Below are 27,070 nucleotides of genomic sequence, written 5' to 3' on the forward strand. Positions count from 1 at the left end.
AATCGTCGTACATACCCACGCCACCCTGACTGAACCGCTCCTTCTTTGACCACCATTATCCATGGCATCTGCCACCCATCCAGAACTGCCGCCGGAGATCTGGCGCAATATTCTCAGGTGGTACACGGCCGACCAGGACAACAACATCCTTTTCATCCGGGACGTAAACCGGCTGTTCTACGACGTCGCGATGGACCATCGGTTCGAGAGGCTGGATCTGCGGGATCTGAACGCGGGCGGCGCATTTGAGCTCCAGCGCATCCGGTATGTCTGCGTGTACGATCAGTGTCGGATCTGCACTCACGATCTACGCGTTTTCCTCGCGTTCCTCCTCCGTCAGAGATCCGTGGCTGACGAAGCGACTGAAATGGATATCCCTCTCAACGTGGACTCTTGTGCAGATACTCACGGAGGAGTGCTATCGCTCGGAGCACCTGCTCCCGTCTGCGCTGCAGAACCACCGGGACGAGACGACCCACATCATCACCCCGTCATCCACGGTCGCGTCGATGCTCGCGGCGCCTCTGATCGAATGTCTTCTGGAGGTCCTCGCGAGCGCAAAGAACCTGCTGAAGGTCGTGGTGGAGGTCCAATCTCAGCCCCAAGCCGACTCTAGGTATATCACGTTCCCCCGCAAGTTTCTGCGCGCCGCGTTCGCGCGGTTGGCAAGTGGCGCATCCACCGCGACTCTGGCCCTGCGCGTTGACTATGAGATGCTTGCGATGCTGCTCGATGAGCTGGCGCTGGTGCAGATACGCAGTCTGACGGAGCTGGCTCTCGTCATAGAGCCTCGCAAGAAAGAACGTGTTGAGCCCATTGCCCCAGTAAAAGGGTCAGGCGTTCGTCGAGAATCTCGCTCAATTGCCTTTGGAATCCCTCCGTGTATTTACGAAGGAGAGAGCTGTTATCGCATCACAGATATCCTCGATTCTAGATCACAACGGTGAGTGCCCACCCCCCCGTGTCTATCTGCTCGTGCATTCATAACGTTCCCAATAGTAATCCTGCCCAGCGTGCGCAGGCTCGACATCGCCACGACATTCGACGATATCCAACCAATCAAATCGCTCCGCACAAACTACCCATTTCTCACAGTCCTCATACTCCACATCATCGCCCCAGATTCGGGCTCAAGTGTCCCGCTAAGCGCCTTGGACCTCCCGAATTTGCTGAACCTGCGGCTATCCCTCAAGGGCGCATTCGATGGTCCCACATTCTGGAGCGGCCACCTCAATGCCCCGCGGCTCACACAGCTCACCGTGGCCGGCGCGCTTGGGGAACGCATGGGGCTGCACAAGCTCCAGCGCACTGTCCTCCAGGTCTGCACCTTCTTCGCAAGCGGGGCAGTCGAGCAGCTGGAGATCCACGCCGGCGTGCTGGAGAGGTTCCTCCTCGATGCGCTCGCGGTGTCGTTCTACGGGCTCCGCCGCCTCCATATACGCGCCACGCGTATTCTGGCAATGGTGGGTCCCTCCGTCTTGTGGGTGTTGTAGGTGTGGGTGGAAGGTGTGCTGACGAGGTGCGGGTGTAGGCGCTGTTTGAGGAGGAGATGGAGTGCCGCCGCTATCCGGAGTGGGACATACGCGAACTTAAGGTGGAGGTCATGACGCCTCTCATTGGTCTTGGGAATGTTGATGCACAGGTGTTGACCATGATAAAGAGTACCCTTCCGCAGGCAAGTGTTTCATCGTAAACTACTCCTTTACACGAATATACATCATCACGATCACGTACCACGCCAGACTTGCGAGCAGCTGTATCCGTAGAAGCGGTCAAAGAAAGGCCAATAATGAAAAGCGAGGATTCTTATTTCTAGAACTTGATTCCAGGCGTATTGAAAAGGAAACGCTGGGAGTCTCGCTAATGCCAGAAGGAGGGAGGTGCTACTTTGTCAAGGTCGGCGAAAGTATCGCACCTCCCAATCTTAAGCTCGGTTTGGCGCCGCGGTGATTGTTTTTTTTTTGTTTTTTTGGTGGAGGACTTGTAGGCTCATGTAGAAACCAAGTTAATACCGCGGTGATTGTGGTTTACATCGGGAGAGCCACAGATATGATAAAAGACGAAATCACAATCAAAGTACGTGTTATATCATTTTGCAAGTCATCGGGGCTTAGGCCGCTTGGTTCCTACCATCGTATACTGGATTTTTGCGCTATCCGCCGGTACTGCGTTGAAATCATTCTCGCTATCGCTGTCTTCCAGTACGTCGCTATGGTCTTCCAGTACGGATTCTTCGTGAAGTTGATTTGGAGGAGGGCGCACATGTCCACCTACTGGAGGCCTGAACCAACCAGGCCTTGCAGACGGAACTGGCTGCTGCTCTGGTATCTCCAGATCCGACGCAGGCGGGGCCGTGACAGGAGCAAAGTCTAACCTTTCATCGACACCGAATAGAGCTCTGAAATGACGCAAGAACCGACGTTTCAGCGAGTCCCAGAGGGGCACAGGGGTGTCCTGATAGGTGACGCCAACGCTCAAGGTCAGCGCCATGAATAGAGAAGAGAATGCGACCGACCTGGTTGACTGTAACTTAGTAATCCAGGTCAACGAGTTGCTCACCGATAGCTGGGGTCTGACATTGTACGTGGGTGGGAAGAAGAAGTTTGGAGGAATGTGCATTCGGCAACTGCGCGTCTACGGCATCGTGAGATCAGCGGGTAGCTGAGCGCTCGCAGGCTCATATCTTCGTGATCCATCCGCAACGGCTGTGAGTACTGAGGCGTCAGACGTTGGGCGTGGGTTGTGCTGAGGTGAGGGGGAGTAGCGAGCATTTGTAGGTCATGGTCACCAACTTTTTGAATACGATGCGTGTCAGAAGCCATGCACGTTCAGCCACTGTGTAAGTATCAGGGCAAGAGTCGATACCAAGTGGTGGCATGTTAAGTCGTTTCGACATCGACACGCTCCGCAGGTCGTAATCCTCTTTATGGAAAGCCGTAGATAGAGCACATCTGCACTGAAATCTCGCAAGCATAACGTTTCGAAATTAACGGTCAATGCACCGTCGCAGAATAGGAGAATACTTGTATCATAGCCGATGTACCATTCGAGGATCTTTCGCTAAATTTCCGTCTACATGCCGGGCGGCTGGGACCACAATGAATGGAGTAACGCGATCTGGACAAACACCGATGCACGACTCACTGACTTCATGACAGTGGTTGGGCGTCTTATAAACTGCGGAACCGTACGAAATGAACACGTACGAACTATCACGGCTCGGTCCTTTTGCAAGAGAGCTCTTCAACAGGCTAATGTTTGGTAACGGTGACTGGGAATAAGGACTCGAACCGATGTTTGTAAATGAAATAGCCAGTATTATCACAGAGAACTCACGTTGAATGATCCAAGCAATAACGCCGCTGCCTGGTCAAGAGATCATTTCCATCCACGTTGAGGAGAGCCTCAAGTGTTAGCGAGCGTCGAGAAGCCAACCCGTTCCGAAGTTCCGGCGTTGTTTGGCTAGACATGGAACACCAAATAAACTCCCCTACTCCTGATCTCCGTCAAACTGCTCTGGCCGCCGCGCATGTCTGATTTACGCGATGTGAATCCAATTGGTGGCGAAGTGCACGCAGTATACCAACGCTGACGAAAGAAATCACGCCAAGACCACACTTTGGCATACTCGTCGCCTGACTAGTGACTCCCAAACGGGACCAAGCAGCTGCGGGCCGTCTGCATGAATTTACTCGCGATTGAACTAGGCTACGGGTGAAAGATGTACGAGCAAAGCGCGGCACTGTTCGTTCCTGCTGGTTTTCTGTTGATGGGTATTCATGTTACTATATCAAACGGCCGAGCGCAGTGAAGGGACATCAGACCTTGAAAGTGAGAATCGCTACTTGTATTCCTTTCCGTCGTTTTCCTCTAACGAACCATACGCGCATCCGCCACTGATCCTACCGCCTCACAGACAACGACCATATAACCCAATCCCTGGGCTTATATATGGTGGCAAGAAGGCCAAGAGAGAGGCAGCCTCGACGGTGCCGGTCGTGGTGGTAATAACGCCATAGTAAAGGCGGCCGCTGTCAAATGATGCTGATGGTGACGACGGTGCGCACCCTTTCCTTTTTCTTTTCGTCGACCTCGCCATTTATACGAATATCCCAGCCCCGTCTCCATGCCCAGCGTCTTCAAAGCAGACCCATCCCTAGATTACTCGTCGCCCTCCCAGACGATGGCGCCATCAAACATCCGATCGCCGATCCAGTTGACTACTTGCTCGACGCTCATATGAGCTCGCGCCCGCTCACGCCTAAACCGGATGGCCGTGGATTAGACCTGGTGTCTGGTGCCTTGCGGCTCACATCTCGTCTACTCTGCTGGATTCTCCACCGCGCCACGTCCACGCATGAAGACGAAGACAAGACTTGCGCGTGAGGCCTTGACGAGCAATCCTAAGAATGTACTATAGATTACAATCAAGTATTACTACCACTCAAAGCATGACATTCAGATCAAGCCGGTTCGGTTGCCCATCTTTCCTTTCTCTCCGTCCAGCCATCCTCTTCTTGCATCCGCGCCTCCAGCTCCTCTGCCGGAACAATTGCCAGCCGATCGCCAGCCCATTTTCCCTTCATCATGTCCCCATACCCATCATCATGTCCCCATACAATGAGCACCGGAATCGCGATATCAAGTACCCACTTCCCCTCTTCGTCCACGGCTGGTACGAACTCACGCTTCGTGATGTTGATGAGCACTGCTGCATTGTCGTTGTACGAGATGCGCCGCAAATGTGGGTTGTACGGATTGAAGTACATGAGCCTCCTTGTCCGGTGAATGCGCTCGACGTCTATACGGGAACTTGTCATCCTGCGGATACGCTTGTATTCGAGTTCGTGCGACCACTCGCTTGCGCGAAAAGCGCCGTGCAGCGAAGGCATGTCCCTCCCATACGTGTACAGATGGAAGCTTTGATCTTTGTACATTGCGAGCGACTCATCGCGCTGACGTTCCCGTGCTTCAAGGCCCCCTTCAGCCTCATCCTCGGAATCAGTTGTGCCAGTAACATCCTCCAACGGCTCGCCCTCGGCTTCTTCATTGACAGCCCCCTTGCGCGCAATCCCCCACTTCATGAGGCGGTACTTCTCCGCAGGCGACAGAAAGCCGGCCGGGAGTGAGTCTGAATAGTCCCCAAAACAGATGCCACGGTCATACGCCCAGTTGTTGGATTAGGCGATAGTTTTGGCTTTAGCGAGTGTGGTGGAGTAACCGATTGCGAAGAGCTGTGCGTGGGTGACACAGAGCATGATCGCCCCGTCTAGGTCAGTTGCGTCAAATATAAGGGCGATGAGCTCGACGGGCCACTTGCCCAAACGGCCGAGCTCGGCTCTATTACAGAGCAGTGCCTTCGACGGGTTGTACCCGCTATGTGCATGTCCATTGTCAGCAAACAGGGGGTTCGGATGGGAGCGAGGTCTTACAGAAAGATTCGCGTGAGCGCGGTATCGAGCTTGGGATATGGCTCAAGAGCCATGAGATTTGATACAATGCCGTTGCCTCCAAGGTCCCCAAATTTTCGCATTGGGGGCTCGTGGACCTGATGCTTGTCAAAGTTTATACTGTGGGCAACGTCTTTAGCGGAGGGAAAGTTGGAATCCAGAGAAACGCACAACTCGAACCACTGCCCCATTGCTTAAATGGACGGAAGGAGATGAAGGGGGAATGGTCGAAAGAAGGTATTAATATATGTGACCAGCTGAACTCAGCGGCTCCTGAGCGCTGAGCTCGAACCTTGTCCATTGTCTTAGTGGCAATCGTGGCCTCCTACTCCACTCCAGTCCTTTCTTCCTCCAAGATATTCACGAAGATCAATATGGGCCCGCGTCGACGGTTGTTTGTCCGGACAGAAGCTAGGCGCCGTGTATACCGAATATGTGAGTAATGTACTACAGTGTAATACGTGACTTGTAGAGTTTTGCAGGTTTGACGATGCGCATCGCCACTTCGACACATCCCCTTGTCGTCAAATCCCCCAGTTGTCGATGATCTGCGCGCGGCCCTTCTCCGTTGCGTATTCATCCTTCTGATACGCATGCAACATCAGGCGCCTGACTTGCTCGTAGTTGGCAGTGGGTACCCACGTCTCGCCAGCGTCTTCTCGCAGTCGTCCACGTTCTTGCTCCACTGCCGCCTCCCTCTCGTCATCCGCGGTGGCCGCCGGACACGCCTCGTCCCCCTCCGCAAACAAATCCTCCCAGCCGTTCACCATGTCGGTCAGCTCCCACAGGAGGTTGATGGACTTGCCCTCCCACGTCTCATTGAGCGCCTGAACCTTGCCCTCGGAATACATGACTTAGCCAGGGAACTCCATTTGCGCAAGCTCTAGTAGTTTTGCTTCGCCGTCAGAGTCGCTTCTCATCCTGGGCCAGATATTTAAGAACAAGAAGATGAAAGCAGAAAGAAAGCACCGTTGGGGTGGAGAGAAGGGGAAAGATTTTGGGACCGGCATGACGAGGCAACGAATCGAAGGAAGTGGTTCAGAGGTAGGATTCATTCGACACTTCAGGTGAGAATGGTCATTTGCTCGTTATTAAGAGGCTACAGTAACGATTCTCTGACTGAGATGACCGCGCTTGCCAGGCTATATGAGCGGTCACTTTCATCACTACACGTGTCGGAAGACGTAAGATGTGGTGGCGGTTCATTGTTAATTCGTTAATGCAGCTATACCGTCGAGCTCAAATCCCCATGGGGCTGAGTTCCGATAGCTTCTTAATTGCGTCCTGGATCATGGCTGTTCAACCTCGTCCTGGTCGATCCAAGGATTGACGCCGCCAACGGACAGAACGTCTAGGAGTATCTCCGATCCTGGATGCGAACATTAGCAACTGAGAACGAGCTGACGGGATGAGAATGGATCTTGAGAGGGAGGTCGCCTGGTGAGTGCCGCGTTGTTGTTCGTTATTTGGGTGCGCGCCAAAGCGTTCCTGCTCATCAACCAATCATCAACTTAGAATTCGCCTCAAGCATGCCCCGTCGGCCACTTCAAGATCAGCGCTCCATCGAATAACCCCTGGCGGCGCAATCGAGTAAACGATTGAGGATATGGACATCTCCCTTGAAGCTAGACGGTAGCGATTCAATCTCTCTAGCGAGCTCACTCCCCTATGGGAAACATTCAGATGTGAGATCATCAATGGGCTTGGACGGTTTCGATATGTATTCGTGAAGGAACCGACTGATTCATGATGATGGCTAGGCGGATATTCAGCAGATGGACGTCCCGGTGTTGATCGCTTTGCTACTGGTGCGTTTCCTTCACTTTTACTCAGAGTTTCACGTTTGGACGACAGTAGTTTGACAGGGCTCCTCTGATGCTAGATATACTGGGCGACTCTTAAATCTCCGCAAGGATATCCCTTGGTGTAAATCGAATCGACAGCCGTTAACGTTGACACGTCCCCTCTCTTGGCTGCATTCAAGCAGACGGCGCCGGCGCCTCATCGAGACGGGATCCACGAACGGGAACGGGGCAATGGCGATACCGCCGGAGCCGCTAGAAAAGTATTTCTACCCTCTATCGATACCAGCACACCCTATCTTCCGTAGTTCCCAACGCCCAATAAGTTCGCTCTCGATGCGACATTGAGCTTTGGTCCGAAGGCTTTGGATATGGGTCACGTAACGAGCCTCTACGACATCAAATCCTCCTCCGCCGACGCTTTCTCCACTTGAACCCTCCGCCTTCAATTGCGTCAGCATGCCCACAAATAACCAATCCATTGGTGGTTCGTCGCCGATGCACTACACCGCTGAGCTCAAAATACCATGAAGCTGAGCTACGAGGTCTTTGCGAGCGTGTCCTGGCGCGTGGCAAGCACTCTATTTGGCGATCCCGGGTACCTTCGAGAGCGTGTCAGAGTGGCGTACTTACGAAGGGAGTAGATGCTGGTACACTGCATGGTGTCATACTTTCTCGATACAATATACGGTGTACTGCCTTCGCTATCGAACTTCGGTGCTCATAAATTAGCAAAATCGATGCGACACATCGATTTTTCCTTCAACGTCTTGTATTCAGTCGTCATCCCTTGCGTTTTCTCAGTTCCAACCTCAAACTGACAACCAAAATGCAACGATCCTGATAATGCATGCCTTCTATTATATCTCTTCCTACTCTCGTCGGAGGAACTAGCTCAACTCCCATCTCCGGTGCGGATCTCGAGGCGTCGGCATTCTCTATATACTTTCGTGGAGGGGAGCTGTCGCCAGCGCTGCCGAATTCTGAGTGCGTGGATCTACGTTACCGAAAATTGAAACGAGAGGAATGAGAAGATTTGCCTCTGATTCTACTTCGACGTTCCCGAGTACATGTATGAGGCGCCTCGTGGCTTCAATCACCACCATCCACACGCTGTGATATCATATCTATCAGTACGTGAATACCGCAACCTACATGCACGAAAGAATATATAATGTCTCGTCACTGTGAAGTGTGTCTGTACAACTGATTGACGGAGGTATGAGGCTAAATTAGTCTTGCAACTGTCGTAGTCTCGCGAGACGAGTGTTGTCCTACGGATAGGTTGGACAGAGTCTCACAGAAGGAGAGGTGTTGGAATGTCGACCAGTCCAACACGGGCTAGATCTGGACATAAGTTACTAGCTACGTGGAGCACTATCGGCACCCGAAAACATGAGGATTACCACCCCCCCCCCCCCCCGGTCAAGGGCAGCGACGAGAGGGCAACAAGAGGAAAGGAAGTATCTGGGTTCGACCATTACATTATCGCGCGCAGGGAGTTAGTATAATTACCACAGAAACCAAGGCGCACATCTGAATTGACCGTACCATATGAATGTGCATTCATACTGCTTGAATTAGGGCCACCCTTCATTGGCTCCGATCGTAAGGCCGATGTACCCAAGCCTCGAACCCACGATCCTTTTTTCAGAGGATATTGCCAGAGTTTCTCGATTGACCACCGTAGGGGGAGAGGGATAACTGAGCACTGCGGTATACTCAAACATGAGGGGGCGTTATCGCACATATAGATCCTATAAACACCAAATGGCAGACACGTTGCGATTTTTTGACCGTTGCTTCCGGCAAGTACTAGATATGAGAATCCATAAGCGCTACCGACTGGGGCGTATATTTCTTGACGCTGCGGTTTCCTGGGTCCTTCTGCAACGGATTCCCTTGAGAATTCTGGGGATCGGCCAAGTTATTCTATACACATCCTTCCATCAAGTCGACGATCGGATCGGAAATGGGAGGGTCAAAAAGAAGGGGATCCTTACTACTAGGTTTCCTGAAAGCGTTATGTGACATACCAATGCAGTAGACGATTCACCGCCTCGAGATCCATGTCGTTCGTGCTGCGCAGCGGACCAGACTAAGGGCGTCAGCGGCTCCAATGATTGGAAGACATCAGAGACGTGCGTTCTTTACTCCCCCCGTTGTGAAATAGAAGGTACGAAGTCGGATACTGCGAAACAAACGACCGAAAGTGTGCCCCTACACGAGGGTTTTAATATGTACGCATCCGAGATAAAGTACCACTCACCTGATTTACGGCGTGGTTTGGGCATGAGTTCTGTTGTATGAAAGAATGAGGCAAGGTCCGTGCATCGTCTAAAGAGACCAAGAGGGGTCGAAACACACTAGGATGAACGATCTCAACTGCATGAGCCGGAGACGACCTAGATACGGCTGAAGTCGTACCATTACTCGTAGTATCTTCGTCTGAGGTCTTACGGCTCCGTCACGCGAACGACTACCTAGAATAGGCAATGATTCGACTGTCAAATCAGCGTGAGGGCGTAGAATGGCTTGTATGTCGTAACCGTGTCTGAAAACAGAAAGAAGCACTTTGGACCGTGTGGTCAGGCGGTCTGACACCACACACGCGTCGGTCCCATTGATCATTTATTTCCAGAAGTAGCCTATCATAGCATCGTGCGCCTGCCGTAACGTGATAATACACTTTGCCGGACGCTCGATCTACGTCACGGTCCATCCTACCTTCGGCGACATTAAGAACCTCATAGAATGGGAAAGAACGAGAGGGTGAGGCTGGGGAGCTAGGCCTACTCTATTCAAATGACCAGCCCCATAGATATCCAAAGAACGACTCGCTTTACCGTCATAGTAATACAAGTTGTTGGTGCGCGATAAGTTCGAACTTCGTATGACGCTCTCATACCTGTATAGGTCGTGCGGCGATTCAAGCTCAGTACACGAGCACAAGCGGGTCCTGCGATAGATATGAAGTCCCATATTGAATGGGGAAATCGGCCATATGCCGTGCTCACTAAGGAGCACACCCTACCCCCAGTAACGAGCATTTGCCCACACAAACCCCGTTGCGCAGCCCGACTCCCATGCATAGTTACTGGCTGGGCAGTGATCACGCCCACGACGTAAACCTCCAGAACATTCAAAGAACTACGACGCACGCACTAATTTACTTCATTCGGCCATCATCTGACGCCGAAAAGCTGTTGATAGCATCGTTTGGGTATACATTCGTACGAGAGGGCTTGACGGCACAAGAAGACGTTTCTGGGAAGCATCAGCTTGCTAGTGCGGGCAATATTAGGACTACAACTCTTTCGAGAAGTTCTTTCTGGAACGAAGAGGTATTGGGTCGCGCGACGGCCCGTAACCGAGCTACCTTTGCCCAGCCGCCATCAATCAATCTCGCCTAATGAGTAGGTGACCCGCGGATACTGAGGACCGGTACTCGAAGGGAGTTGGTACGCCTGAGACGGGCATCAGGATGAGCTAATACGAAGTCCTTGGTTCGGTGCTTGCTAAACCCCAGGTGGAAATGGATGGGAGCGTACATGTCCCGTGCACATCGTGAGACACCCACTAGGGTGTCAGAACGGGGAGGCGTTAGTTTTAAGGCGTTAATGTGCATATACTTGAACTCGCGGAGCAGGGTGCACGGTGGTGATAAGCAGTCATCAGCGGACGAACGCGGGGCGAAGACCCTTGGGGTGGTGGCGCGGGTGATCGGGGAGAGCAACGTGTGCACGATGGCTTACTCGAGGTGAATGGTCACGAGAATGCGGGGAAATAGTGAACGAGTGGGAGGCGTCTAGGGTTGCCGTGGTTCTGACAGGTATTCCAGGTGAGTATCGGGGTAATGGTAAACAGAGAGGTATAACAGTGGGCGCAGCTCGAGGGAAGGAGAGATAAGCATAGCCATCCACGCGCCGCGTGGATTGGTGCCATGATGCTTGCAGGCAGAGCTTAGCACGGAAGAACATTGCGCGACTACCCCAATACACGTTGGTCTGCCAGGCTCATAGTCACGCACGATCCCGCAAATGTCGTGAGCGCCTGCCTTGTGACGTGAAAGGCATGAAGCTACAATCGATAGTGGCATAAGGTACATTTCCCGTCGCGGAACTTGAAATGACTGACGGACTTTCACTCCGCCATTGATCCCGTCACCCCTCCGGAACCAAACTCAAATAACAATTATAGACCATGCCTAGGTCAAATGACGGCAGACAGTCGTACTGGGTGCGTAAATATTGTCATAGAGGGGATCTAGACTGAAGAAGCTGGACAATGATCACTATAGGATGTCGATAGTTACGTTGGTTGCGCCGCCGAATCCTTAGAGGGCAGTCCCGTCTTGCTCAGAGTCAAGATCGGGCCGCTCGGAGGCAAAGTATACGCCGCCAGGATGAGAGAGTTATGCTTCGGACGTTGGCTGACACGAGGCCAGTGACGTGCAGGTTTGTCCCGATAAGCGATTATTCCATTCAATGAAAAGCAAGTTGGTCTTAGTGCGAAGAAGCGTTGATATAGATGTCCAGACTTCGGTCGCGGCCAGATGATGAAATTTGGAGACCTAAGCGTGTGACTTGAGCTATACAATATGGCAAGAACATCGTCGATTTTCTTCTACCTCGCGCCAGCTGCGAGGCGATGTCTTTCGAACCATTCCGAATGTCAAAGTATAAATGGAGCTCGAGAGCTCATCTAAGTGATATTCCGGGATACTAGAAGACGCTATGAAAATAGACTCATGTCGACGAAGGTACGCGGTACTGTCCTAGAGCAAGTAACGCATCCTCAGATATAGTCGCGGCGCTGTACTTTGTAGCGCTCATCCGCTGTATACGTTCGCGCCTTCGAATGTGTACTCCAGTTCAGACGATGAACCGGGCCAAAAACCCGGTCCTATCTTGTTTTATGCGAGATTAATTCTCCCCATCACCTGGAAGGAGGCTTCGACGGGCGTTCATTGGTTGAGGTGCTGTGTGGTCGAGATGGTGGGTCACAGGAACGAAGGGTTGGCTCGTAATGTACTCACTTCCTTTCCCCCGACGAATGAGGTTTAGAGACGGGATTTTCGGCTGTCGAATGTCAAAAGTTTCCGTCCCGCCCCTGCGAATCTTCCCAGACGAGTGCATTAGCCGGTAGGTGTAATCTAATGGGATGATGCGGGTAGTGTAACCAATCGTCGTCCTTCGGTCTAAATACTGATGGCTTGATGGACATCGAAACTAAGAGCACAGACAAGGAATGATGCGCCTGTCAGCCGCCACCGCTCCTTTTCTGCTTCGATTGACTTACGCTTACGATGGAGGTCAGTGTGTTCCATCAGGCCGTGGAACTAGGAAGTAGAAGTAGTCATTAAAGCGGTTATAGTACAACCAAGGATGGAGGCGCAGAGAGTCTTTTCGGTTCGCTAAATGATATGGTGATGTACACGGTGAATGTTGGCCTTGAGGCCGTCATTGTACATTCCCAGACGTGTGATTGCAACGAGCTGTTCAGCCAATGAAAGCGGGAAGAAAGCGCCTTGTTGATAATGGCGTGCTTACTGATGCCGACGTCTGATTCCTGGCGGGGTCCCTGGGCGCTCAAGGCTTCTATTGGGTGACCCCACAAAGGCGCATCAAAACATATCCCGTAGGGGCTGGGTTCCTTGACTGATTGTGGGCATGTGGGCCTAGACACCGCCACATCGGAGGAGAGGGGCGGCGAGTGAAAGGCCATAGTGAAAGATAAACGCACCCTGGATATAGAAGTGATTGCACCGATAGTGGTCACAGAAGGTGAGAGAAAGAAGAGATGGGGAGGAGTTGCGTGATGAGCGCCACGAAGTGAAGTAGGCGAGGCGGCCATGAGGCTGTCTGGCGCGCCATTTGGAATCGCTGAAAGGGAGAGGGATTTCTCCGGAAGGATCATGGGTCGCGGCGTGGTAGAATGGGTGATAAGAGTGGGGTGGGGTATGGGCGTAGAGTGACCGCGGAGGAGGAGAATAAGAGTAAGGTAAGTGCGTTCGGGCGGGAGGACCGGGGTCGGACTTGGAGAAGAAGGCAAACCATGCGCAGATTGGATTGGGAGTTGACGTGCGTGGGCTGCGGACATGAGGCTGAGAGCGGTGGCATTTCACCATTTGGGTTCAGGAATTCTAATGGATAATTCTGATAGCCTTGACCGTAAAAGGTGAATACGACGCCGAGCATCCCGCCAGCGACGAAGGCAGTTCGCAGTAGCAAAAGTTACGTCGCTGTAGTCCTTGGCGCTTACTCAGACGATAACAGCGACAACTGTCGGTGCGGGCAGCATGAAAAACGACGATCGTCGGGGGCGGGAGCCGATCAATACCCGGTTCAAAAGCGCTGGGCGGGAAAGTAATATGAATTGGTGCTCGGGGTCCGAGGTGGCATGACCGCCGCCGGATGATCTAGCCGCGTTTAGGGCGAACTTGCCCGAAAAAGAAGTATTGGCGCGGACTAAACAAGAAATAGGTGCGTTTCCCCGATTTTCATATTAGTTTGTCCTAAATCCCCTTTCTTTTTTACCACCATGTCGTCGCCTCAAGATTCACCGTCACAGCCGACGACGACGACGACGGTAACGATGACCGACGTCTTGTCCCCCCCGCCCATGTCTAATGTTCCTTCTCCCGACGCTCTCACCTCACAAACGCATTCCCAATTAGCCTCCATCCTCGCCGATGCCTGCAAAGAAGCAGAGCATCTTCGTCGTGAGCTGTCGTCGACTCGAAAACGCGCTGAAAAGGCCGAACGACTCGTCGCCGCGCTGTCCGCCGTCTCAGGTCAAGGTTCAAACTCCCCGACCGCTAGTTCTTCGCCTAACGTGACACCATCGGCGGCCGTCCACAACCCCGACGCGGCGCGAGCCCTCATTCTTGAGTATGAAGAGAGAGTCGCCAAAGCGGAGCAGGCGCGAGATGAGGCAGAGGCTCGAAGAAGGATGGTGGTGGATAACTGGCAGCAACTGGAGCGATATCTCCAAGGTCTTGAGTTCCACGCCTCAGACGCCAGAGCGGGGTTCGCCCGGATCGTAGCAGACGGTGGTGGGCCGTTGGTACTGGCGGATCTCAACGCTCTACCTGCTGCTAGTCGCTCGCTATTCTCATCTTCGTCTACAATGGGCCCTCCGTCTACCAAGGGCCCACACCGAAACAATTCTACCGGCTCGACGGCATCGACAAGCAATCGTACTACCCATTATCCCTTATCGTCACTACCTCTTCCTCCCCACCCTGCTCCAGGTAGCCGGGTCAGAAATCGCGATAGCAGTATGGATGAAGCTTCTCAGCCACCTCCGAAGAAACCTCGAATTGTTTACGCTGAACCGGTAAGTTAACCCCCGTGCTGAAGAGACGTTGGCTCTAACGGGCTGGCGCGACTACAGTCCAATTCCCCTCATCTCTCGAACGCACAGTACGCCCAACAACAATCTTATGGCACGCCGACTCTTCACGCTATTTCACGCAAAGACGAGATGCATGTCCAGTACGTAGATCAGCACGGACAACCAATTGCGCCATCAAATCATGAATACCCTTCTCCCTATCCCCCTCCCCACACGATCCAGGTAATGAATACCTCGTTTCGTCTTCATGACATATCGGGCTAACATTTTGTAGTCTCATCGCAGCAGCCGACACGCCACGCAACCAGTATACCACCATCCCCAGGCCCGCTTGATCAACGATAAATATGGCGCCTCACCGAACCTTCACCACCCTCGCTCACGTTCTCGCTCACGTTCTCACTCGCGCTCTTCTAGCGCGGAATCGGAAAACATCGACGAACTTCTCCTAGCTGCTACAGGCGACGAAAATCAGCCGCAATTCCCTCATGGGAATCCAAATCATCCTAACCCACCACATCAGCAGCCACGCTCGAACGGTCAAGTTGTGAATGGTATCCACCATCACGGACATCACCCTGCGACCCATAGTCCTAACGCGCCCCCATATCAGCCACATCATCCATCTCGACCCTACAGCCCGTCCTCAAAATGGAGGCAACCGCCCCCTCCCTCAAACGTCGCCATGCCGTCTAGGCGGTATTCACCACCACCTCAGCCTATCCCTCCTTCAATGGAGTACCGTGCTACCCGATCGGGACGACAATCGCAGGTGGAGCCAGGCCCTTTACCCCAACCAGGCCAGGTCCAAACGTATCAGACGCACGTCTTCGCGCCGGTGGTGACGGGCGCTCCGGTGAAGAAGAGCAAGTTCGGCGCCAGTGGAAGTTCGGGCAATCTAACAGGTGCATAGTTTCTTCAGAGACGACAGAATCGAATACTCACCCCCTCGCAGCGAATGGCTCCCAAAGCCAGGGCGACGTAAACGGCGTACAGTCGGCCCCTCCCCCACCTTCGTTTCCGCCGACGAATGCTCAGGGTCAACGCATATGCAGACAGTGCGGGTTGCCTGGTCGGTACAAAGAGGGAAAGTGTGTGGAGAAATGGGGACCAGGGCCTCAAGGCCCAGGCACCGTATGCGATAGGTGGGTGATGATGTTGGCCATAAGATCATTGCTGACGGTTAATCGTAGATGTCGCAAGAAGATGAAACGGGTCGAACGGCGGGGGACACTGGAAGGGCAGCAATTAGCCGCGCAGACTGCAAACGCCGTCGCTGCCGCGCATAACGCAGCATTCCAACAACAGACTGCCCCAGTCCGAACGATCCAGGCCCCGCCGCGAACGGATACAATGCCTATACAGCAGTACAAAGACGATTCTAGCGCAAACCTGCGCTCTGCAATTACGAACTCGCACCGAGGACGAGCCCCCCCATCACCACCCAGCATTGCGACCCTCCCAGAAGGCACGCTCTCGTCGCATTCGCGTTCTAACTCAAGAAATGGCAGTCGACGTCCCCCGAAAGCCGGCTCCTCCTCGCCTTTGGTAGGCGAAGGTGGCGCCAGAAAGGTCGGGAGGATGTCGAAGATGGACATCGATGGCGGGGATCCAGAACCCGATGCCGACGCCGATGGGTCTGGTGACGGCGACGGTGATGGACCAGAAGAAGACGGAGATGCCCTAAGGGAGTTGGCTGAGATCGCAGGCGTTGCCGATGATATTGGCAGTAAAGAAGCTGAAGCGGGAGAAGAAGGAGTCGACGCAGATGCCGAAGCGGAGGCAGAAGATGCTGAAGCGGATCTACTGGAGGCGGTTGACGCTGCTGAGGCTAACAGCAGCAACTCGAGTGCTGGTGGTTCTTGGATGAAGTCAGAGAGTATATGATCCCCATTTCGCTTTCTTGTATGGCCCCTCGTTCGTGATCTTGCTCTTACTCTCCATCTGTTTTTGCGTCGCTCTCGTAGGAATATCGTGTATGTCCATATGTCCCATTTCAACTCTTAGGGCCCGGTCTGCTCGTCGAGATGTCAGTCCCTCGGGCCTGGGGTTGGCGGAGATTGAACTTGACAAAACCTAGCGCTGGAGTCTGCTCAGGGCGCTTGGGAATCGTCACAAATAAGTCACAGACATCATGGTGGGAAAGCGGCAATAGATACAAAGTAAATACATGCAAACTTCTGCTTTCGGTATTTCTTGTATTTCTTGTCGGCGACCTGAAGTATCCCGGCTCAGTAGGTGATATACTAGTCCAAAAGAGTTTAACATGTGGTACGTTGGTTTAGCGGTTTGCGCGCTTGAGTACTACTTTTTAGCACGGAAAGGTTGCGGGTTCGAGCCACGGATTGTCCTTTTTTCACTTCTTCGTCCTGCTATCTCACCACTAACATTCATTAATAAATAAACACCACAAGCTGTAGTACTGTTTATTGGAGGGAATAGATAATGCAGTTGATACAAGGTGCCACCAGGTATATTAACGCTGACATAATAATGTGACAGGAAGGTCCTAACCCACCCGCAAACCCCCTGGTACAGCAGACCAAACTGTCGGTTTGGAGTAGGTTTGGGCCAGGTTTGGTCCAACCGTGGGAGCCAAATTTGGCAGGTAGGGACTAACATCTCGACGAGCAGACCGGGCCCTTACGCTCTTACAAGTTTGCCTTATCTGGGATTAAGTTGCCACAAATTTCAAACTTCGCTCAGCCCTCAGTGTAGCTGCACAGTCCGATACATACCGCACAATTAGTACGGTACATTCCCTACACACAACTCGAACTCGGCCCAAAAGCTGGATTTATAGGGGTCGGGTGAAAATAAGAACGAAGTAGAAGCGTACGACAAGGCCACGAAGTCCAGTCATGTTTTCTCATTGACTCACTTCTGGGCTCGTATCGACAAGGAATGCTCTCGATGTTGTACGTCAGACGGTTTTGCATGCTCACATTTCCGCTTACGTGTTGCCAGCCTTTACGTCGCGTATCCGCCGCGCGGCTGCCACATTCAGCACCAGCAAGTTGGACGATATCCTCTCCGATATGCGAACAAGCATTGAGAGAATCGCCGACCAAGCTCAGATAGTCGAAGCGGTCCTCAACAAATCTGAACGTCGAGCTGCGGCCAAAGCACGAGCAGATAGCAGCAAGTTTCAAAAAAGACGTACAACTAGGGCAGAAAGCAGCGCAGGAGCACCGCGAGGTTCAGAAGGCTATACAAGCAGCAAAGTCTTTCTTGTCTTACTTCCGAGTTACCTTTGCGAAGTTGCCGAGTTTGATCGGGTCGTCCAATGGTTTAGAAACCGATTACCGAAGGCATAAAGATATCCACGAGCGTCGTATTGTGGGAACCTGCGAATGGTTAAAACGTACAATGACTGGAAGGATGGTTCGCGCAGCCCATCCGTGTTGTGGATCTACGCCCCCAGGGGCGGGAAAATCTTACCTCTGCTCAACAATTGTGGACTCTTTGCAGTCGGACCCCGATGAGTCCGCCGTTGCTTTCCATTTCTATGATTTCCAATAAATGTATTCCGCTGATGACACGCTTCGACTTCTTGGCGACCAATTCCTTCGATATTATTGGGGCCACACCGAAGTCCATTGCCTCCGAACTACTCATTCTTACCCAGCAAAATGCGTACTGCCAAGAGAATATCTGCGATGTCATTCTGTTCCTAGTCAAAGCCTCTCCAAAAGCATTCATCCTGCTTGATGGCCTTGATGAAGGTCTCAGTGACTCAGGGTGGGAGCGCACTGGAGTTAAGGACGTGTTGGACTTCGTGATTCGGCTCGCGAGTGAGTGCCCTGATAAAGTGAGAGTCTGGTGCAGCAGCCAGTATCGCCCTTACTTCAACGAGACCCTTGTCGGATTCACCACCGTTAACATCACCGATAACCCTCGACAAGACGTCACACGTTTCTTGCAGGTGGTGATGGGCCCTCGACGTTGGTGATCAAGTTCCTTTCCTCTCGAATCTAGTCTCTCGCGCAGGATTCAATTTCCTGTGGGCAAGCCTAATGATCGAAGATTTGCAGAAACGCACCACGAGCACAGCTGCGATGCAGGAGATGTTCTACCAAGACCAACTCCCAACGAGCTTAGGCGGCTACTATCGTGCGATCTTGAATCGCATCCAAACCCATCACCGGTCAATCGCATGGTATGATATCGAAACAAGTATAGCTTCATTCAGACTAACGTGTTGCCCAAAGCAGAATCTTTAGCATGGTCATGTTTGCCAAACGCCCTCTACGAGTCGAAGAACTCTCGGAAGCTGTGGGAATCCTATAAGCTAGAGATCCTTCTCTTACCACGCGAGATCTCCCGCAAGGGAAGATCCTTCTTAACCTATTTGCCCCCCCTAATCGAGGTTAAAGAACGGGGGGCACTAGACTCCATCGACAAAATCTGCTACATTTTCCACTCGACAGTCAAGGACTTCATTCTCGCGCACCCTGACGTGCTTTCATCCTCCAGCGACCCATCGATTGACCTTCGCAGCTCGCATTGACTCTTATACCTGTCACAATCTAAATACGCTCGACTATTCACAAGGGACAAACTCTCAGGGAATTGGAGAGACATCAACGGCGATTCCGTGGATGGTGTTGGTCATCGATTCTTACTCTACACTGCAAAGCACTGGGACAAGCATCTGGACGACATCCACGACTCCGCTACATGTAACAACCTGCGCTTCAGGATCACTTCTTTCATACGGTCTGTCCATTTCCGAACGTGTATACAGGCACAGAGCTTATGGGTAGACTCCCAATTTGCTGTCTTCAATCTAAGACGGATGGACGGTCGCTCGTACCTTTGCCGAGTCTTGCCCAGTTGGTTTGTGGACGACGACGAGGTTCGCGCTTTGTGGGAAGATTAATTCCTCCACGACTGGAAGTATTTTATTAGTTGCTAGGAGTGCGCTGGCGATTCTAACCACAGATGCGAGGTTATACTGTGTGTAGGCGATCTCACAAGATGTTGGTGGTCCGCACTGGGAACATCAAACTTCGCCAAGAAGTTTGAAGGAAGGTTCCGTAGTTTCAGCTTCCAGTCAGAGATTGGTCTTGGGGGTCACGCGGGCCACGCAATGCAAGCTTAGGAAGGTCGCGCAAAACGACGTTTTCCGACTTTCCGCTTGGTAGTTTCTTTCTCTCTTTTAGCTCGCCTCTTTGCTCAGTCCTGGATCGTAGTGCGGAAGCTATAGCGAACGAGATACCTAAGGAACTGATTTGCGACTATTGGTCATTTGACTCCTCGGAGGCACCTGTTTTGCGACCTCGATACACTATTCATCTTACCGATAATCACGACTGGAAGATCTACAACAATCCTCCAGACGACCAAAAACTTTTCAAGGAGATGGTACCGTTCGTAGCCTTTGTTAACGACTCCCAGACTCTTCGTATCGGGACCCAGCTATACGCTCGACGAGGAGAGAACTCGCTTGATGCTATCCAAGGTGAAAAAGCGACCGGTACAAAAGACACCCAGCATACGTAGAAGAAATCGCTAGGCGCGACGACATCGTCATTCTCGCATCTCGATTTAGGCTGAACAATCGCATCTTAGAACCATTCCAGGACGCGGAGACGATAGCGGATACCGAGGATTATTCTGAAGATGAATCTTTACGGATCCAGAGGACGACTATGAATCATGGAGCGAAACTTCGTCTGTTCACTCTGGCTCAGATGAAGAACAAGATTGGCACTCTAGCTCCGACTCCGACAGTGACGAATCGGCCGATGGAGCTTATTCTCTTCATGAAGCCAACAACTCTGAATCAAACGATGAGACAGAAGCTATAGTAGGACAGGCTGAGGACGAGGAGGAAGAGTGCGCGTGCGACTTAGAAGGAGATGTAGAGGGAGAGAGCGGAGATCCAAAAGTGTCAGTCATGCTTGTCGAACAAAGGTCCGCGAGTCGAGGTTCCACCACACTTGGGCGTCCATTACAGTCGTGGTCACGACTGGCGCGAACCCTAAAGATCTATTCAAGTTTTCGCGTCCTATTACTTTCAAGATGTATGATTCCCCTCCAGTCATTCGCCCATCCCATCCTCTCGCTGCTTGGCCGGTAGGCTGCGGTGACGATTTTGAAAGGGAGTCTCATTTTGTTCGATACCTCAGGCCTTCAAGTTACGGGAGGAAGCAGTTAGTGCTTATTCGTATTACTTTCCGTTTTGTGGCCTTTTTGTCTAGCACGTCGAGTATTCATGAGATGCCGCTTCTCTTCGTGCGGCAAGTATCTCCATATTGTCACGCTCAAGGCGAGGAAGGCGTCTTTCTGGGACTACCGTCACGCAGACCGCTCCAATCAAATTGGCCATAGTGGTCCTTACGTTCTCTCTGTCTTCTTAGAAGCCTTCCCAAGCACCACCGCAGCTAATCCACCGAGTACGGGTACATGTTGGCACGACATCTAGCTTGCAAGCGACGAAACTTCCCTTTACCTTCACGTGGCGCGGCGACCAAGTAAACGGGAGTTGAGCCCAGAGAATGGGCCGGCGACAATGCTCGATATGCACAGAACTTTGCCCTGCTGTTGGATGCTACATTCGCGAGCAAGATGACCTAGGTGGGTGGGGCCCTGCGCCGACGACATCGTGGAGACCCGGAATTCGGGAACCTTGTCAAGACGGCTTGAGAAATTCGATCCATCCGACAATTGCGACCGTGAGCGTTCTCTGGCTTGATACAAAACAATCACTCTGACCGAACCTACCGTATATTTATTAGACAAACATCGAATGGCTACATGTTCTTCCGTGCATGAAACATTGTATTAATGTGCTCTAGTCGGTATTGTATACTCCAAAGTTAAACCTATCGACCTTGTTTCCTGCCCCTCGGCTTCGTCTTCTGGTTCATTGAGATTTGTTCCTCGTCTAATAAGCCGACAACAGAGATATCATCGAATCGCTCAACCTCCTCTATGGCTAGCTTGTCTTGGGATTCCCATGCTCGCCAGAGTTCGTCGGCGTCTCCATCATCATCGGAAGGATGTCCATGGACAGAGGGCGTCGATAGAGTAGTCCCTGATTGTCGATTTCCGCCACGAATGATGATGCCTTTGTCCAGCAAGCTATCCCTCGACTGGCTTTCTTCGTCTTCCTCGGCAAATTCGAGCGGCGTTGCACCTGATCCAATATCGCCACCGCGAGGTGAACGTACTCGTTGCTGGAATTGGGTTCTGATGCGACCAATACCTTCGGACATATTATCGCTGATAGATCGTATGGGAATCGCGTTCCGAATGGACCTTGGCCCTGAACGAGGCGCACCGTTGGGTAACATGGGAAGCACTGGAGGAGCACGACCAGATTCTATGCCTGCGCCTAGGGCGGACGCCAAAGGTTCGTCGAAAGACGAAGACGCCCGGCGAACGTCACGACGAGGAGCGAACCCTTCTACGAAGGACTCGCTAGTTTCGGCCGCAAACGCGATGGCTTCGACCTCCCTTCTAACCTCAATCTTAGCACCACCGACGTCGAAACGATATCGTCGTATCAACGCATGATAATCTTCGCCGAGACTCTGGAAGGTAAACTGATGGGAGAGATAGATGGAGCGTGGAATTATCTTAGTAGACAGAGAGTGTATGGATAACTCTGCTTGAGCGAGCCAGCTAGTGACAGAAGGATGAGCGTCGATAAAACTGACGACAGATGATCGAAGCTTACTCGTTTTTGGAGACACGGACACGGGCCTGGTGCGAAGCAGAATCACTACGAACGGCGAGGGACTTGCGAGCGGGAGGCCTATCAAAATCCCTGCGCAGATTCCATGTAGCGGCTGTTCGCTCCTTGCCTACAAGCTCCACGGAAGCATCGTTACCAGGACTCGCCGGAGATCTAGTAGGCTGTAGATTAGAGATAGTATTGATAGCACCACCAGGCGAAGAGCTGAGCCGCCCAGCTGGTCCAATCTTCGGCAACGAAATACTTGTAGAACCTAGAATAGGAACTGAGGCAGGGAGCCCACGGAGACTAATGCCCTCATCGAGTGATTTTGTCTCAATGGTGACACGGCGGAGAGATAACATCCCATCCGCCGGATCGAAAACGAGTATGTCTTGATAGTTCCGTGGGCGGTCGGTTTGTCGAAGGGAACTGTAGTCGGATTCGGGGGTAGAACCCAGAGAGCCAACGTGCGACTGACGTGGAGAGGATACGGGTGCTGGCAAAAGATGGCTCGGGAGTGTTAGTGTCGAAGGCTTGAAGAAAGTGAATACGATGGGCGCCTGATGTTGATCCACCGCTAGTTGTTTCTGCGCCCTTAGCCTGACGATGGGGTGCACGTCAATAGACAAAGGTTGCTGAGAACTGAGATGAGCATAGTGTGCCCCACGGAGCGAATGATCACGCACCAGTTCGACTGTGTTTCTGACAGCTCCTGACAAATGGCTCATTATTTCAGGAGGACCGCCATACGGGTTGATAGCGAAGAGGTGTATTGTCCGTTTCCTCGTACCAATAGCGATCCAACGCTCGTCGTCCGCCCACTCCATCTCCTCTACGATAGCAGTCGTCCTTCCGCGCCTGAGATTGTAAACCTGGAGGGGCGGATCTTGCACAACTGCCAGTTCCCCGCGTGACCCAGTAGTTGAAGGGGATCTGCTGCTTCCGTGAGAGGCGGTTGTCATCTGCAAAGACGCCAAGTGTCGACGTTGAGTGGGGCTGGTGGGGGCGTCGGTGGGGGTTTCGGGAGATATCGTGACAGAGCGCCCAATCTTCCCCGACAAACGACGAATAACCATGCTCTTTGGTCGTAGTTTGAAGACCTGCAGAGTCTGGCCGTCTTTGGGAGAGACCAAGATGGAGGTGGCATCGCTGGAAAAGCGAAGGTCTGCGATAGGCTGATGCCTAGACGCGAGGAATTCAGAGATGATGGGAGGTGAATCGCGGCGAGGCGAGGATGGGCGAGAGGAAGGGGAACGTCGAGGCATGGATAACAGCGGCTTGAGGTCGACTACGGTGACATAGTAGCCTTTCTCTGTAATGCCGCCCTTTGTCACGGGTGCAACATCCTTCGACGAATCCGTTCCTTCACTAGCCGCCGACGAGGAAGAGGCCGTCGAATATCGCCGACCCCTCGCCGCACCGTCGCCCGTTCCACTGGCAGCGGGAGCGGATCTTGAAAAGAACTTGCTTGCGAAGCTCCCCACGGTACCACCAAACCGCCCGGGTCCTCCTCCTTCGTTCACTCCACCATGAGATTCATTTGAAGTAGCTGCTCTAAGCTGTTCTTCCGCTGCTGCCTTGGCGGCGGAGTAGGCCATGCCGCCCAGCGTACGCATCCCGCTCAGCATCGTGCCTCCCACCTTGCTGAGGGCGGTCTGACCCTGCGAGAGGGCCGTTGCGTTGACGGAAGGAACACTGGTGGGCTGATGGAGGGGAGACGTCCGGGACGCGGACCTAGCGCGTCCGGATGGACGCACGCCAGGATCTATCGCACGTTGAAGAGGGGGAGCCGGGGATGCAAATGCAAGAAGCCGGTTCGAAAGCGCGAAAACGGGACGGGGAGGTCCGTATTCCGCTGACCTGTCGTCCGTGAATTGAGATAATAATACAGATCCGATCTTGTTGGTGTTTATGTTGGTACTGATATTTGTATTCGACGTATTGTAGGAGGGTATGTTTGCGTTGTCATAAATAGGATGAAGTGGTGTCGTGTTGTTGTACAAGTTGGGCGGCGGAAGGGTGGGTGAGGTTGCTAGCTTGCGGGCGAAAGGGGCGAGAGACGAAGAAGCAATAGATGATAAAGTTTCCAGCGAAGTTGCCGATAAAATATGAAGAGTGGCAGGGTTCACCGTGCTCTGCGTAGAAGTCAGGAACACGATTTTCCGCCGATGAAGAGCTAGACTTACAAGTACAATATATGATTCATTGGCTTGGAAATGGTTAAGTCCGGGGAATACAAATTTGCGGACGATGCAATGTCTATACAGTGAATATATGATGAATGTTGGCTCGTCTTGAATCGTGGTGCTAGCATTGAAAGTTAGTAGATGTCGGTCTACATGATGAGGGGCGTACACAATGCCAATGACGGGTCTCTGCCCCTCGCAGACATCCTCTATGGAATTGTCGGGCGAAGGAAGCACAGCCGCGTGAGTCACTCTACCCCACGCCTCTTCGTGTCGCCTCCCATCCTCGCCGCTCAATAGGTCGTTGCTCGTAGTATTAAACACCTCTCTGACAGTGCTAAGGTCCGTGCAGTCCCATATCTGCATCCCGCGAGCGTATCCAAGTAAAAGTAGGAGTCTGTAAAGTGTGGTAGGCTCATCAAGAATACGAAAAGGAGAGGATCCGCTTACTGCTTTCCAGGTCTGACCGTATCCCACTTAGCCCACAAGACCTCGTCAAAATCTCTGCTTCTCGCATGCCCGGAACCGATACCGCCAATAGAGCCAGCCGCATCCGATGCGCCGCCCACACTCTTGGACGCACTGATGCCCCCCATCCCAGCGAGAATGCCGCTGACCTTAGCTCCTGCGCCCATGACCATCTCTCCGGCACCTGCGAACCCAGCGCCCCTCCTGCTCCGTGCCCCAATGGGTGATGTTAACGTTGGGCTAACGCCTTCGCCGGCGTAGGCGTTTGCGGCATAACCGCCGAGACTGGTGCTTCTAGAATGGCCTTGGAGGGCAGCAACGTCGCGCTCGCGTCGGGGATGATTCATATCGTCGTAACCCCGCCCCCAAGCCTGATGCCGACTTTCCTGGTCATCTTGTTCATCTTCTCTGCGGTATCCATAGGACGAGACGATCGTGGTATCGGCGAACGTGGTGTTTGATACTACGGCCGGAGACGGCGCCGCTTTGTAGCTAGGAGCATTTGATACGCGTATAGTCCGCTGCTTCGAACCTTCGAAGTAAGAGTCGGCCGGCGGTTGATGTCTGCGACACGTGGTAAGTAAGAGGTGTAGAATGTCCAAATATAGACTCGCACCGAGGTAAGCTGTCCTCTCGTCTATCTATCACAGGAGCATCCCATAACTTCAACGATGCTGGTGGCTCTGTAGGCCGCACCTCCTCCACCGGTTGGGACGACGTCGGATAAACTTCCGCACCCGGCTGCTGCGTTGCTGGAATGAGAGGTTGCTCCGAAAGCGACACCAGTCCCCGCTTGGGCTTCTTGCTTTTCTTCTTGGGGGCGGGGGCTGGTTCGCTGGATGGTTCATATGGGGCCAACATTGCATCGCCGCTGTTAGACGAGAGGGCCTCTGATATTGGAGGCGGCTCGAGAATGTCGTCCCGAAACGTGTTATCTTGTCGACTGTCAGTATTGTAGCCGAAAGATAAGCCATTCGGGCGCACCATTGAAACCAATCAAGTCCACCTCAGGTTCTACGGTCCCAGCTTCTTGGAAGTCAATGAAGGGCGGTTCTTCGGATGGTAAAACTGGCAATGAGGGGTCGAATTGAGGCGCAGGCGAAGACTGTGGGGGAGATGGCGCTGGCTCGTAGGCGGCTAACTCTTCTTCGAGGACCTTGGGCGGGGATGTGGGACTGTTCATGGGGGATACTCGAGCTGAATTGGAGACCGATACCGACGCTGATGTCCCCGAGTCCGCTGAGGTGTTCGTCGAGCGCTGTTCAGTAGACATGGGGGGAGATAGGTGTTTCTTTGACTTGCTGCGGCGTCCTCCATTTCCCTTTGGTTGCCTGAGCATGAAGTAAACGAAGTGGCTTTGGAAACGTTGCTTTCAGCGAGCAGTTCGCCTGGTACTGGCCTCCCCTGGTTCGAAACGCAACAGCTTTATGATGAACGTAACGTGAAAGGGTTCGAGGTAAAAGGTGGGGTCGTTGCAAGCGAATGCAAGATCCCTTGTTCGTCAATGCAAGGCCCCCTTGAAGGTGAGCTTGCCGTTGTTCTGCGGTGGTAGTGTTTGGGAGCAAGCCGAGTTTGGATGCCCTGGCGCGTTTGAGTCAGGACAGGCGCCTATTCCACCAGCCCCTATGCGAGTGGCCCCACAAACAGCTCTTCCCCATCGTTCTCATCTGTGACAGCGTCCACCGTTCATCCATGATCGAAAATCAAGCATCGTGCTCGACATCGCTTCCCCGCAATCACGGAAATTAATAGCAAATGCCTTGAAACTTGATCGGTTGATCTTCAAGGTTTCAAGGTTCAGACGAGGCGAGAATGGTCTGGATGAAGCAAGTCATGAGACCGATAAGAAGCCAAGTCGGCTACTATCGCAGCCTTCTGAATGACGGTTTCCGGACGGAAAATAAAAGTTGGACGAAACGCTCGAGCCGTTGGCGAGAATGAGAGTATATGTGAACCAAGCCTGTACGTACTCCCGCCGACTTATACGATACCACATATTTCTTCTTACTCGTCGATCACCGTCGTCCCTCTAGTGCATATTCTCTCGGGAGCCCCAAAGCTCAGAGAATTTCCTCGGCGCTTCCTACCGCTGGAGGAGTCTTGGTTCATCACCGTGAA

At 52.7% G+C, this 27,070-nt stretch overlaps 9 protein-coding genes across 9 annotated transcripts; 4 read left to right on the top strand and 5 right to left on the bottom strand.

The window, feature by feature from the left end:
* Positions 1-61: 61 nt before the first annotated feature.
* Positions 62-1,693, top strand: PC9H_005822 (uncharacterized protein; the record flags this gene model as incomplete). Its single annotated transcript, XM_036775381.1, has 5 exons — positions 62-264; positions 341-839; positions 895-943; positions 1,000-1,463; positions 1,532-1,693. The coding sequence occupies 5 exons, from the start codon at positions 62-64 to the stop codon at positions 1,691-1,693; spliced, it is 1,377 nt and encodes a 458-aa protein (XP_036633883.1).
* Positions 1,694-2,100: 407 nt separating this feature from the next.
* On the bottom strand, positions 2,101-2,579 carry PC9H_005823 (uncharacterized protein; the record flags this gene model as incomplete). Its single annotated transcript, XM_036775382.1, has 2 exons — positions 2,101-2,515; positions 2,560-2,579. The coding sequence occupies 2 exons, from the start codon at positions 2,577-2,579 to the stop codon at positions 2,101-2,103; spliced, it is 435 nt and encodes a 144-aa protein (XP_036633884.1).
* Positions 2,580-4,463: 1,884 nt separating this feature from the next.
* Positions 4,464-5,641, bottom strand: PC9H_005824 (uncharacterized protein; the record flags this gene model as incomplete). The annotated part of the gene is made up of 4 exons (XM_036775383.1): positions 4,464-5,131; positions 5,222-5,376; positions 5,433-5,570; positions 5,622-5,641. The coding sequence occupies 4 exons, from the start codon at positions 5,639-5,641 to the stop codon at positions 4,464-4,466; spliced, it is 981 nt and encodes a 326-aa protein (XP_036633885.1).
* A 333-nt stretch (positions 5,642-5,974) lies between these two features.
* On the bottom strand, positions 5,975-6,301 carry PC9H_005825 (uncharacterized protein; the record flags this gene model as incomplete). The annotated part of the gene is made up of 1 exon (XM_036775384.1): positions 5,975-6,301. The coding sequence occupies one exon, from the start codon at positions 6,299-6,301 to the stop codon at positions 5,975-5,977; it is 327 nt and encodes a 108-aa protein (XP_036633886.1).
* Positions 6,302-12,622: 6,321 nt separating this feature from the next.
* Positions 12,623-13,354, bottom strand: PC9H_005826 (uncharacterized protein; the record flags this gene model as incomplete). The annotated part of the gene is made up of 1 exon (XM_036775385.1): positions 12,623-13,354. The coding sequence occupies one exon, from the start codon at positions 13,352-13,354 to the stop codon at positions 12,623-12,625; it is 732 nt and encodes a 243-aa protein (XP_036633887.1).
* A 441-nt stretch (positions 13,355-13,795) lies between these two features.
* Positions 13,796-16,498, top strand: PC9H_005827 (uncharacterized protein; the record flags this gene model as incomplete). Its single annotated transcript, XM_036775386.1, has 5 exons — positions 13,796-14,593; positions 14,651-14,833; positions 14,886-15,516; positions 15,567-15,756; positions 15,805-16,498. 5 exons carry the CDS (start codon positions 13,796-13,798, stop codon positions 16,496-16,498), a joined length of 2,496 nt encoding a protein of 831 aa, XP_036633888.1.
* Positions 16,499-18,119: 1,621 nt separating this feature from the next.
* PC9H_005828 (uncharacterized protein) lies at positions 18,120-18,901 on the top strand (the record flags this gene model as incomplete). Its single annotated transcript, XM_036775387.1, has 3 exons — positions 18,120-18,525; positions 18,590-18,770; positions 18,823-18,901. 3 exons carry the CDS (start codon positions 18,120-18,122, stop codon positions 18,899-18,901), a joined length of 666 nt encoding a protein of 221 aa, XP_036633889.1.
* A 690-nt stretch (positions 18,902-19,591) lies between these two features.
* PC9H_005829 (uncharacterized protein) lies at positions 19,592-20,424 on the top strand (the record flags this gene model as incomplete). Its single annotated transcript, XM_036775388.1, is given in 4 exon segments — positions 19,592-19,633; positions 19,672-19,754; positions 19,777-20,090; positions 20,108-20,424. The coding sequence occupies 4 exon segments, from the start codon at positions 19,592-19,594 to the stop codon at positions 20,422-20,424; spliced, it is 756 nt and encodes a 251-aa protein (XP_036633890.1).
* A 1,017-nt stretch (positions 20,425-21,441) lies between these two features.
* Positions 21,442-26,291, bottom strand: PC9H_005830 (uncharacterized protein; the record flags this gene model as incomplete). Its single annotated transcript, XM_036775389.1, has 8 exons — positions 21,442-22,243; positions 22,299-22,933; positions 22,985-24,433; positions 24,485-24,605; positions 24,654-24,881; positions 24,935-25,516; positions 25,569-25,887; positions 25,937-26,291. The coding sequence occupies 8 exons, from the start codon at positions 26,289-26,291 to the stop codon at positions 21,442-21,444; spliced, it is 4,491 nt and encodes a 1,496-aa protein (XP_036633891.1).
* Between the last annotated feature and the right edge of the window lie 779 nt (positions 26,292-27,070).

Source organism: Pleurotus ostreatus (assembly GCF_014466165.1).
Source record: "Pleurotus ostreatus strain PC9 chromosome Unknown scaffold_3, whole genome shotgun sequence".
NCBI lineage: Eukaryota > Fungi > Basidiomycota > Agaricomycetes > Agaricales > Pleurotaceae > Pleurotus > Pleurotus ostreatus.